The sequence below is a fragment of the Scatophagus argus genome, chromosome 12 (assembly GCF_020382885.2).
Source record: "Scatophagus argus isolate fScaArg1 chromosome 12, fScaArg1.pri, whole genome shotgun sequence".
In the NCBI taxonomy this organism is placed as follows: domain Eukaryota; kingdom Metazoa; phylum Chordata; class Actinopteri; family Scatophagidae; genus Scatophagus; species Scatophagus argus.
The window spans coordinates 3,045,088-3,058,580 of record NC_058504.1 but is presented as its reverse complement, the minus strand read 5'-3'; the positions used below and the strand labels follow the sequence as shown (position 1 = coordinate 3,058,580).

Genomic DNA, 13,493 nt, shown 5'->3' with positions numbered 1-13,493 from the left:
ACTCAGTGATGAACTGATTGGAATTTGGTGGTCAAAGGTCATTTTAACCCACCAAAGCTCAACTCATAATTCATGTCTAATAGAGAAATGAAACAATAAAATCAAGGGATCAGGTTCTGTATTCTCCATCTCCTTGTCATTTCAGCATGTTAGCATGCTAACATTTGCTGACTAGCATTAAACTCAAAGAACCTGAGAACCACAACTGAACCTGGTGGCAACATCAACAAGTTAAACCTGCAAAAATACAAGTCTGTATTGGATTTAAATTATACCAAGAACTGATTGTACCAATTATCACACCACATTGTGTCATATTTCAGATTTTTATTACAAAAGACAGCAAGTTGTTGCGACTCGTAATTTTCACTCCTGTGATACACATCACACCCCCGAAAAAAAACAGAACTCAAACAAACCAGAACACCTCCCCCAAATTCAATACGCTGGCTCCTGCCTGCCTCTTTGCTCGCTGGATCACTATCAGGCAGGAAGGCAGAAACAATCACTTTACACAGAGCAGTTTGTGGCAGTGACTACAGTGACTTCTTCTGGAGGGGAATGACACAGCTTTGTGTGCATTCCAGTTCTTCCTCCTGTGGTTTGTCTGAAATCTGAAGTTAACTAAGGCCTCATCCTCCATTGTGCAATTTCAACATCCATATCAACTCAACGTCTTCCCAGTTTGCCTGCTGCCGGCAGTACCTTCAGCCTGTAGTTTTACAGACAGAAGCTCAGCTGTTTTGCATCAGCACTACACAAGAAGATGTAAAGAAGTCAGGTTTCTCACAGATCAAGGCCTTCCATTCTTAAATTTTAAATATGAGACAAATAAACTAAAGCTTGACTTCGTCCTCATACACACACGCATACACATTATATTTATCTATATTCCGTCTTTCCTGCCATAACTCAGTACAACAATGATGTCGCAGGGCCTGAACGAGCCTGTGATGTGGATGTTTATATTATTTTTTTAAACAGATTTTAAGAAGGACGCCTCATTCTTCAGTTCTGCAATAGTTTATCAGTTTTTAGAGAGGTGACAAGTTTTTGACAAGAAGTCAAATGCACTTCACAGCTGTTGTACAGTGACTTCCCATCTCCAAGTTGTTTAAGCGCACAATTAACACAAGATAGCTGTGACGGCCAGAGAGGACTGTACAGTGTGTTATGTAGACGCAGCAGGACTGTGCAGTGTGCCAAAGAAGCTGTAGAAAGCATGAAACCTACATGATCTTAGACACAAAAAAAGAAAAAAATTTACTAACTCAGAACGTAAATTAACAGCTATGTAAAAATAAACATACATGACACTGTTTTGAGACAATTAAATTACAAACAAGATAAGGTAAGATAACAGGGCATGGAGGAACATACACTGACATTTAACTTTTCACTAGAATATTTTACTGCCAAAACACAGTAGAATAATATATTATGGAGAGAATGACTAAGATTCAGCTTGTCACTCGAGACTGACACCCTCCCCACCCAGTCCGCCCCCCCAACCCCCCCGAGCCTGACGGTCCTCTGTTTTTATGGAAACCATGTGACACCCAAGTGCAAAGGCCTACTGCTGGCCTTCTTTCTTCTCTCCCTCTGATGAGCCTGAGCTGCTGCTGCTGCTGCTGTCTCGCTCTGCTGCCATCTGCAGGAACAGAGGGATTTGTGTCACGTGCACATCAGAACAATCCATTTTTGAATAATTTCTTAGGATTTTCTTTTGCTCAAATGAACAATGAAATTTGGCACTTATTATAAATACTGTGAAATATTGTGAAAATATTGAGAAACTAACAATAACTTTCATTATTGATCGTTTTCATTAATCCTTCAGTCTATAAAATGTCAAAAACTGTGAAAAATGCTCATCAGTTCCACAGAGCAAAGTGGTGTCCTCAAAGTGCTCCGTTTGTCTGTCTGTCTGTTTGTCAAAAATGACAAAGTAAGAAATACTGACATTTAAGAAGCCGAAACCAGCAAATGTTTGGCATTTTTAATTGAAAACAGACCAAAACAATGAATTTATTTTTAAAACGGGTACCAGCTAATTTTCTGTCCACAGACTAACTGAACTTTCCAGTATTTTTGAACCTGGGAATCATTTTTCCCTCAGAGTGAGACTTCTTCCAGGCTGAGATCTGTGTTTGATTTTGTGGGGTTTTTTTGTTTTGTTTTTTTTTTTTTTAAACAAAAAGAATCTTTCTGTAATGTTGTCAGACACTAACAGTAACAATCTCAACCTGTGAGAGCCAATAAGAAGCACTTTGATGGTCTTGGATGGTCGAAACTGCTCTGAAGGTTTACGCTGCAGCTGCCACCTGAGGTGATCTACTGTGCTCATTCTTAAAATTGTGGATGTATGAATCATTTACACACTCATAAACATCTAAGTATAAGGGCCAAGTTTAAAAGTACCAGTATTCCTCTTGTAAATGCATGTTCCTACCTTCTTGTAGGCCATTTCGAAGAGTTTGAGAGACGCCTGCTGCAGGTTATTGGCTGCTTGTTTGATGTTCTCTCCCGTTTCTGAGTCCTTGTTGGCCAGAAGATCCCTGACCTTTGAGATCTCCTCCTTAAGCTTGGTGCACTGCAAGTGAGATGGATCAGAGAGCAAAAACATGCCAGTGAAGCTGGGTTATGCATAGACACACATGAACAGGATCATCATCTTTGCCCTGTAAATACACATTACAGCAGACAGCCCAGCCGATTATCCCCAGAATCTTTTTTTTAGCTTCCTGCTGATAAAGTAAATTCTGTGGTCACCTCACTCAATGTCTAACTGACCGTTGTCCAATTGGATGGAAGATCGAACAGTCTACATATCTAGAGTGCCCAGACATTCACACACCAAGGACACCTGAGCTGTGGATCAAACCAATGACCTCAGGATTGGTGGAAATGTTTGTAGATATTTGCCACCAAAATGTAGCGGAGTGGAAAATAAGTAAAGTACAAGTACTTAAGAACTGCACTCAAGTACAGTACTTGGGTAAATTTTACTTGCATTCTTTTCACTTTTAACTGCAAATGTTTATCAGCAAGTTTTAGTACAACTAGAAATGTTACTGAACTGACAGACTGGGTTTAAAACATACATTCTGGGGCTCAAAGCAGCACAAACCCTGTAAGCTTACCTCATCAGCAGGAAGCTGGTCCTTGAACTCCTCCATCTTGGATTCTGTGTCATGAATGATGCCTTCAGCCATGTTGACAGCCTCCACGCGGTCCTGGGCACGATGAAGTGAGGGTTAAAGGACACATCTCCAACATTTAGTGAGGGACAAAAACAATGCAGAAATGCTACAAACCCATCTAAGATAGAATTAACTTCAAATACCTGCAGTCATTACTTTGGTTTTAATCTACTTCACTGTGTCCCATCTTTACCTTCCTCCTCCTGTCCTCCTCTGCGTACTTCTCGGCATTCTTGATCATGTTCTCGATGTCATCTTTGCTGAGACCTCCTGACGACTGGATCACAACTGAGGAGAGCAAGCAGAAAGTTGAGAAGACGTTCAGACGCTCATCAAGCATTTGACATTTACATCCAATTTCAAAAGAAGGCAACTATTCTGCGACAAGGTCGGTCACTCAGTGCTTGTAGCTACGTGCATAAACATTAGTGCTTAGTGAAGGCTTAAACTAAGTGATCCTTCATAGAAGGCCTATTAATTAACCCCCCAGCACTCACTCTGCTGTTCACGGCCTGTGCCCTTGTCCTTGGCGGAGACGTGGACGATGCCGTTGGCGTCGATGTCAAAGGTGACCTCAATCTGAGGAACCCCGCGGGGGGCAGGGGGGATTCCCACCAGAGTGAACTGACCCAGCACCTTGTTGTCCGCCGCCATCTCCCTCTCACCCTGACACACCTTGATCTCCACCTGAGTCTGTCCATCAGCTGCTGTGGAGAACACCTGGAGGGAGCAGCACATGCTTCCCACTTAGTTTACACCTGACGACACGTTTTTAAAAAACAGAGTCCAGAGAAAGAGGCAAACAGCTCAATAAAAAGGTGTTGGTTTACGTACCTGACTCTTCTTGGTGGGGATCGTGGTGTTCCTGTTGATGAGTTTGGTGAAGACCCCACCAAGGGTCTCAATACCTAGAGAAAGTGGTGTCACATCCAACAGCAGCACGTCAGTGACATCACCGGCCAAAACACCACCCTGGATGGCCGCTCCGATGGCGACGGCCTCATCAGGGTTGACAGATTTGCTGGGAGCACGGCCAAACAGGTCCTGAACCGTTTGCTGAACCTGCAGAGACGAATGTGGCACGTCACACTGGTGTGGCAGTGTCTTATCTTTGCACAAGGATCACAACCGATGGTGGTCTGCCGATGTTCCTTGAGTTTTGCTGTACTTTGTTTAGGAATTATTATGATTCTTATTTGTACAGCTGTTTTCTAAAGGTTTACAAAGTGCCAAACAGAACAGCAGTAGAATGAGATAAAAGGGTAAATGTACACAAGTAAAAACTGCTCATTTTATGTTTGCATGTAAAACAGGCACATGATGGAGTCCAAATACAAACTGCTGCCACTTCTGACCATCAGATGTTACAGGACTACCTCGTTAACCACAAAGGAAATAACATGGTCCTCAAGGCCACATAAATACATGATGTGACATTCAAGTGCAGCCACAAAACTCTATAACCGTGTTTCCCATGTTAGGCTTTGTGTAGGTTTGCTGAAAGACTTGTGACCTACTTGACTGCTTGACTCTCTTTACATCAAGGACCAACAGTGGAAATAAGTCTTGGATTCATGTCATCCTTGACATTTTGGTAGCTGAGTGTGATTTACAGTCGCCCTCCTCAAAATGTACAGCAAACTAAAGACTGTCGGTTAGCACCCGTGTGCTAAGGGCTGATTCTGTACCTTGGGCATGCGGCTCATGCCTCCGACCAGCAACACCTCTCCAATGTCTCCCTTGGACACCTCGGCGTCCTGCATGGCCTTCTGACAAGGGGCGACGGTGCGGCGGATCAAGTCAGCCACGATGCCTTCAAACTGAGAGCGAGTCAGCTTCATGTTGAGATGTTTAGGACCAGAGGCATCCATGGTCAGATAAGGAAGGTTGATGTCAGTCTGTGAGAGAGAAGCAGCAAGAAGTGAAAACATTCAGCATTTCAAATTAATGAGGGAAAAAAAACAACTCTCTGATTCTGTCACTGCACAAGTTGTACGGCCTGGCTGAGATTAAATCATTTATAAAATGTGAACAAACACAGAATGAATGTCACAGGACTTTATTTATTCCAGGAAGTTCTTATCACTCCTTTGCCTTGGTGGACTCATCAGGCTCTGCCACATAATGCATCATCAAGTGGTTTATAAGACTGATGTTGTTCAAACTGTCAACAGAAATGTCTTACCACATTCTGGGAAAGTGACTATTTAATCCTGGTCAGACTACTCTAAAGATGATTTTTTTTGGGGGGGGCACTTTTGACTTGTATTTAACAGACAAATGCTGACATGTGCTTTAAGTGAAATAAAAAAAAAATCTGTTAATTTACATACAGTTTTTAGGGCTGATGTGCTATGTGGAACAGCAAAAGAATTTTGGTATTGCAACAACTTTAAGTATTAATTCAATTTTGTTTGCTGTTTGTTATCACATACTCAACGCTCCTGTAGGCATGTTTTTGAGCTCACTTGCGTATCTAATTTCAACCATTCAACTGAAGACTAAATAGTGCAAAAGCTGACAGGCAAACAGTCATGTACCTCAGATATGATGCAACAGAAGTAGTCGATACTACAACGAGTTTCTAGGAAACACAAGAAAATCTCAAAATGGTTTCCATGTGTGATATTTCCATGAGATTTCTATCCAGAAAATGGCAGTTTTGGTATTTGCTTACAATTACGAACAGTGCAGTGACAGTGAAAAGGCTCAGAAGTTTGTATGGCCCCACACTAGGCCTGCCCTGCTGCCAGGATCAGGACAGTCCACTCTCACAGGGCCGAGTCCTGCAGCAGCTCAGCAACAGCAGCCTCTAAGACAGAAGCTGATGCAGTGAAGCACAGGACCTCCTCTACCAGCACCATAACACTGAGCCAGACACACACACACCGTCTGCAGAGCTGACTGAGAGCTGGACTGTGGGTTCAAGGCTAAAGATCATCTTTGATACAGAATACAGAGCTGAAAGGTTTTCAGTGACCCTGCGTGTCCTGAAAGTTTGAGGTGCTCAGAAGCGTGTAGGGTCCGGGTATTCTGTGTACCTGCAGTGAGGAGGACAGCTCACACTTGGCCTTCTCGGCAGCCTCTCGGACTCTCTGAAGAGCCATGTTGTCTTTTGTCAGATCCACACCGGACTGAAAAGATGAAACAGAACACATCATGAAATTCTGAAAAGGTGACAATCATAAATACAAAAATAGTGCCTTGAGTTATTTACCTCTCTCTTGAACTCCTTGACAATGTGTTTGAGGAGATGCTGGTCAAAGTCCTCTCCTCCCAGGAAGGTGTCGCCATTGGTGGACTTCACCTCAAAAACTCCCTTCTGGATCTCCAGGACTGAAATATCAAACGTACCTCCACCCAGATCGTACACAGCGATACTGGAAACAGACATAAGTCAGTTTGGTAAGACTGGCAGAGCACAGTGTCAAGCATGTTCAGTGTTTGTCTATGCAGCATCACTTATCACACTGTCCACTGCAGTGTTTCAATGGCAGTCCTTCTCTACTCACATTTTATCCTGGGTTTTGTCCAGGCCGTAAGCCAGAGCAGCAGCCGTTGGCTCATTGATCACACGCAGGACGTTCAGACCAGCGATCTGACCAGCATCTTTGGTAGCCTGGAAGCCACAGAAATAAATCAAACACGAGGGTATTCAAATTGTTGATGCTCAAATTTAGCCTAATATTTACAATGTATACTACACATTGTATACACAAGCTTATACATTCTTAGTTATAAGTTCTGCCCACTAGAGGGCATTCAAACATTACCAACAAAGAGGAGCATGTTGCAATGAGGAGGCAATGCTTTCTCATATTGTGTTTATCATAATGTCAACATTAGTACACTGAAAACTTCAATGTTCTGAAGGGATACGCGGATTTCGTTTTCACATGCTGCCCCACCACAACAGATGCAGCAAACTTTCAACAACTTCTAGACAATCTTTTTGAATGTGAAAATAATGAAAATCACTAGTGGTATCCCTTAAGGTGGAAAGCTGACCATCATGCTTTGGACACCTTAAACCCTTTTCTGTGAAACATGACCTTAAGCAGCTGTTTTACTGCTCAGCTGAATTCTTTTATAGGAAATTATCAATCCGAGTGATTCAATTTAAGCATTCACAGTGGCCCACTAAACTGTCGCTTCAGATCGGAATGAAGAGTGTGTGTGTGTGTGTGTGTGTGTGTGTGTGTGTGTGTGTGTGTGTGTGTGTGTGTGTACCTGTCTCTGAGAGTCATTGAAGTAGGCAGGTACAGTGACCACAGCGTTCTTCACTTTGGTTCCCAAGTAGTTCTCTGCAACACAAATGTCTAATTATTACCAATACCACTTGTCACCTATGCATGATGTGAGTGTTGAAGAAACGCAAGCAAGATTTATCCAGTGCAGCTGTAGTCACACCTGCAGTCTCCTTCATCTTCATCAGGACGAAGGCCCCAGCCTGGCTGGGGGAGTACATTTTCCCATGAGCCTCCACCCAAGCGTCACCGTTAGACGCACGCACAATCTTGTAAGGGACGTTCTTCCTGTTAGTGAAACAAATTAGTCTTAGTCTGAGGAGTCCAGTCACTTTGTCAAAAACCTCAGGGTGCTCAAATTGTTACATGCAGACCAAAAGAAACAATCAGCTGAACATGTAAGAGTTTTTCTATAAGCTGCTAAAATGCCGCAGTGTACAGCAGGGCCTGAATGGCGTCCTGCCATCCCCCAGACCATCACTTAGCAAATGACAAACTGAACCAAGTGCCGACCACAACACAACTCTTGTTATTGTAGTTATTGTCTGTCTCTCCCTCCCTCCCTTCCTTTCTCTCTCTCTCTCTCTCTCGATGTGAGGGTCGAAGGGCAGAGGATGTTGCTGATGTTATGTTAAGCCCTTTGAGACAAACTGCTTGTAAAAATGGGTTGTACAAATAAAGTTGTCTTGTCTTATTATTACCAGTTGGCTCCTCGGTGCAAAGTCTATGGAAAATGTGAAAATTCTGAATTGTTCCTGAAGTACCGGTCCATCTAAGCCCTCAGTCACAAATGGCTTGCTTCTTAAACCAAGAGGACACGACAAATCTGTACTGACATCTGCAGGAGGAGAGCCAGTTAGCTCGTAGCAGCCGTCGGGTCCTGCAGTGTGTTTGGCTAAGGGAGGAGCTAAACACACCACTGGACTGAGAGTTTCAGTTCAGAGGAACATGAAGCGCTAAACAGTGGACCGCAGCTTAAAGTGACAACACAACAAGTTCACAGTAAATACACGTAATGAAGTACTTCAGCTGAGTACAGGTTGGAGGTAAAAGTACTTTGAGTTTGGAGTGACAGCCGTTCTACATCAGTGTACATTTGACCAAACTTGTGTCAGAGATGACAGTAAGCAAATCCGAGCAGCAATCGAGTGGTGGCTTCAAGACACAAAGACCTCAGAACAAAGACTGAGATAACCGAGACTGAGACAGACTTTCAAACAAGTTCTGTCAAATAATGGTCTCACCATTTTTTGATTTAATTTGTTTTGTGTTATTATGTTACTAATAAACAAAGATAGATATTAATGGAGTAAAGAAACAACATTTTAGTGAGCGATCAAACCCAAAAATGCTGATAGCAGCATTACGAAAACATCCAACAGTTGGTTATTTGGTTATCACATTTCCACTAAAAAAGTACTTGAAAGTACGTAAGAAAGTAAGTGAAAGTACTTTACTCACAGGTCTTTCTGGACCTCAGGGTCGTCAAAGCGACGTCCAATAAGTCTCTTGGTGGCGTACAGTGTGTTCTGAGGGTTGGTGACAGCCTGGCGTTTAGCGGGCATACCCACCAGACGCTCCCCATCTGCTGTGAAGGCCACAACTGAAGGAGTCGTCCTGGCTCCCTCTGCGTTCTCTAGCACCTGGCAGCCAAAGAGAAATGTTTAATTTGCTCCACTGGGGACATCGTCATCGTCACCTACCTCAACTCAGGGACTTCTTGACTGTGACCAAGTTGTCTGCCAAACTATTGCTCTTTATCTACACAACACTTTTTTACGCTGTCACATTTCTACACCACAAAACATCACACTACTTTGGTTCACACTAAGTAGTACTCATAAAAAGGACTATAAGAAGTTCAGATCCTTTCTCAGCTCCACACAGCTGACCAATCACAACAGAAGTGGGCTTGAATGTTGGATCGTCAGCTCTGGACAGTTACATAAATGGTGGCAGACCCACCATCCAATTGTGGAAAGGATTTGGAAAAAAAAAAAGCTACCAGATCACTAGACCACCAGACCCAAGCATTTCTGATGGAGCCCGCTGGCCTCTTAATGGTGAACTTTCAGTTTTAACATTGTGAACTGTCAAGGCCACAACACAGACATGTGAAAGGTTTCTTCATCCTCACCTTGGCCTGCTTCCCCTCCATGACTGCGACACATGAGTTTGTGGTTCCCAGGTCAATGCCGATAACAGAGCCCTTCACAGCTTCTGACCTACAACACAAACACTTATTAACATTGAAGTTTTACAAGAATGATCATCTATAAATATGTTTTATACTTTTATTTTTTAATCAAAATTTGTACTTTCCTGGCACTCTTTTGAATATGTAAGAGAAACCATAAAAGTCACGAATATGTAAACAGATTCAACTTACAACTTTTCCACTTGGGTAAATCAACTATTTTTTATTGATTCTGCTGGTAGTAAACATTATGCCATCTAAGCTTCTGTGCCAATACTCACGCATAGTCCCTCCTGGACAGAGCTCTGAGAGCATCTGGTTGGAAGCCACTCCAGCATGCCTGTGAATGCATCACAGGACAGTCACACAGTTGTTTCCAATTGTTAGCTTTAGGAAATAATCTGATACGATCTGAATAATACTTTTCGACAAATTCAGTTCTATTTTTTTATGTCATCAGTGTCACCAAAACATGTTACTTATACCAGCGGTTTCCAAACCTTTTCATGTTAAGAACCTCTGAAGGGACAAACTATACCATGAATTTGCTTTAAGATGATTCAGTAGGAAAGTGGATGAAACCCATGACAAAAGTAGTCATTAACATTCTGTCATTATCTTACTTAAAAGTGGAATTGGTGAAAATAACAGCAACAACAACCCCATCGTGAACCCATAAGAGGAGTCTCCAGAACTCACTTTAAAAAAAAAAAAAAAAAAAAAGCACCGACTTAAAACATTACAACAACAAAAAATGTAAGACCTTTATTAAAGTAGCTCAGTAGACAAAGTGTTAAAAAATAAGAAACCAAATAAAACATAACATTAAACATGGTGAAAACGTGCGAGAAATGTTGCAGCATGTTGGGACACCTCACTGAAGGTCACCGATTCACTCATCCGCTACCGTCGCAGTCTTTGAACCGGTGCACCACTTTGTCACAGTGCACACGGTCAGCGAAGTCGAGCAAATAAGAGACTAAAGCGGTTATCACTTACACGCAGTTTAACCAGCGTAAGACGTAACTTTAAAGTAGATGGTAGGCCGGTTAACTTCGTCCTACTGACTCACTCATCTTTCCTAAATGCTAACTCAGAGAGTGCAGCAACAAACAGACCATGCTAACGTTATTCTGCGTAACGCAATATTCGCGTTAATCAATCCAAATAGGTAACACAGTTGGCTTGTTGGTAGCTAACTACAAATAATATGTTGAACGTCTCGGTGAAGTATGCCGGCCTCAAGCTAACATCATTAGCATGCTAAGCTAGCCGGCTGCTTGTCAAATGTCATAACTACGCTCAATATAACCATAAATTACTTGCGTGCGTGTGTTTGAAACTCACCTTCTTGATTAAAGAGGACACGTTTCTTGTACAGGTCCTTGTCGGGAGAGTCCTTGAAACGCTTCTAGCCACACTCAACATTTTTACAACTCAGCTAACAGGCTAATGAAATTTAATAAAAACGTCCGCGACGTTTGAAGTGCCGAAACAGATTCTTCGGACTGTTGAACAACAAAGAATAACTAAAGATGTAAAATCTCAGGGTGTCTTCAGGCTTCCAGACGGTGTGAGCTCAGGAAGAACCGCTTATCTTTGGACTGCCACAGCAAAGGAACTGCGAAGCTTCTTCTGGAATTATCCAACACATGTTGCACCACGCATCGCTGAAGGACCCCTGTTAGGGTTGCTAAATTACTGCCTGTATGTTTTCTAAACATTTAACAAAATATTATATTATTATTTATGGAAATACCATAAGTTGTTTGCTGACAATATTATATAAATGAGATATTAGATGTTTCTGATGTCGAATCTAAACGTATTCCTGTTACTTGCTGTCTTTTTGTGATCATGGACAGGATTGGACAGACACACGTAGTGGGCATGTGAAGGTCATGATGTAACGAAGAGTACGCCAGGCTTTCACCGTGAGTTTCACGTGTGTTACGTCAGGGATGCTGATTGCTGATGAACGTACCTGAAGGGCTGTGAAATACGATTATTATTGTTTACGCAGGAGCCCCTACGTGCATATAACGCTAGGATAATCCACATTCATATCAATAAACATCTGACAAATCCACATCTGAACAGAGTAAAGTGAAACTTTAATTCAAGCTGTGAGCAGTCCTTTCCATTGCCCTACTCTGTAGTACATTATGTACTTATTATGTACTCTGTAGTACATTTAGTAACACCGGCCTTTTAACTCACTGTGATATTGGTATATATTGTGATATTGGACAAATGCAAAGACTGGCAACCAAGCACATCATATGAAACTTAAAAGGATTCAAAAGAGGAAAGCAGAGTTTGAAAAGCTGATTATCCTGCATTTCAGAAAGAACAAATGTCAGTCTGTTTTAGTCACATAGTCTAAGGAGTCTGCATTATTGTCAGAGGCGAGTGTGATGGTGCTTGTTGCCCTTGTGCTGGGGCATCAACAAACAATTATTTTATTTATAAATTTATCTGCAGCAGTTACATTCTCAAAGAATTATCTGCTATTTAAATGTGATAAAACAATGAAAAACATCAGTTTCAATTGATCAGTTTCCTAAATTTCAGTGTGAAGTCTTGCATTATGCCATCTGATCAACAATTACCAATGAAATTTAGTTTACCGTCATCGAAGACCAACAGCAAACCATCACGATATAAAAGCTGGAACTGGAGAATGTTTGATAATCATGACACGCAATGAATTTAATATCAAAACACTTGCTAAATAACTGTCTGCTGATCAGTCAATCAATTGATTGGTCAGTGGTTTCATTTGTTTTGTGAACATCTCTCAAGTTTGGAGGCAATTATAATACCTACCAGAGAATCAAGTCGAGGCATTTTAATCTCTGAAATACTACAGTTGCAACATCGCTGATGTCTGTACAAATTCAAATTCATAGAGAAGTCATATAACCAGTGATGTGAGCTTCATCTTGTCCACTTGGCAGTAGTGATTAGTTACAGAAGTCCATATGTAACATCTTCTGACATCAACCACAGCAAAGCCACTAAATATGGCACCTTTTGTTGACCCTTAACGTGGAAGTGCGTCTCCTTGACTTCAGAACAATGACAAATGAAATGAGTTTTTCTGGATTTACAAACAAAATTTAACAATTATCTGTATTATTATTTATCAATGAATTTTATGTTGTCAGTCGTTCATGGAAACACAAAGTGGTATTAATGAAGGAATTACATTATAAAAGACTGGAGAGAAGTATCAGCGTGCATACAAAACATTTCCACATGTGAAGAATATATTTCCAATATGTTTAATTGGAATTCAATGGATTGCCAGTGAACAAAACTCATTTTACAATAATTTTAAAGTACAAACATTTCTTCTTATCAAATACACCAATTACTCAAAATGGGCACACATTCAAACAAACAGAAGCTCTTTGCTTTTGTTGTAATTGTAGAGCGACTATTCCAAAAAGCAAAAAAATAGAGAGGCTAAATAGGGGAAAACTTTACTTGCGCTGGCCTATCAAGAAAAAAATCGCTCCAATAGATCGGTTACGTTTGCAGATTTATTGCAAGTAAAAACAAACAGTGAAACGATTTCCAAGTTTAAAAACAATATTTAACAACATCAATTGTGGTATAAGCGTAATCAAAAGGCAACCCCCTCAGTTCATTCAAAAAGAAAACGCCAGGTGAAGAACAGCTTATATTACTATTACCTGCTGGCACCGCCCACCACGTGACTCACATCCCCATATGTGACCAGTAACAATGAATCTGACATGTAACGACATAAACACCACAGAGACTACACGTAACATTAGCTGACAGCTACTGTAATATCACCTGGGACTTTTGGTTGCA

At 41.5% G+C, this 13,493-nt stretch overlaps 1 protein-coding gene across 1 annotated transcript; it reads right to left on the bottom strand.

Annotated features, from left to right (window-relative positions):
- Positions 1–312: 312 nt before the first annotated feature.
- On the bottom strand, positions 313–11,307 carry hspa9 (heat shock protein 9). The gene is made up of 16 exons (XM_046406152.1): positions 10,995–11,307; positions 9,929–9,987; positions 9,588–9,675; positions 8,912–9,093; positions 7,614–7,738; positions 7,434–7,507; positions 6,716–6,822; positions 6,421–6,583; positions 6,245–6,337; positions 4,892–5,101; positions 4,038–4,265; positions 3,701–3,923; positions 3,397–3,491; positions 3,144–3,236; positions 2,453–2,593; positions 313–1,651 (listed from the first exon to the last, which is right to left on the bottom strand). The coding sequence occupies exons 1-16, from the start codon at positions 11,073–11,075 to the stop codon at positions 1,574–1,576; spliced, it is 2,040 nt and encodes a 679-aa protein (XP_046262108.1). The 5' UTR covers positions 11,076–11,307; the 3' UTR covers positions 313–1,573.
- Positions 11,308–13,493: the final 2,186 nt, after the last annotated feature.

Coding starts and splice junctions, on each gene's coding strand:
- hspa9 (XM_046406152.1), bottom strand. CDS start 11,075: ATGTTGAGTGTGGCTAGAAGCGTTTCAAGGACTCTCCCGACAAGGACC. Junction 9,094..9,587: donor TGGAGGGGAAGCAGGCCAAG/GTGAGGATGAAG, acceptor TTTGGCTGCCAG/GTGCTAGAGAACGCAGAGGG. Junction 1,652..2,452: donor TCGAAATGGCCTACAAGAAG/GTAGGAACATGC, acceptor CTGTTCCTGCAG/ATGGCAGCAGAGCGAGACAG.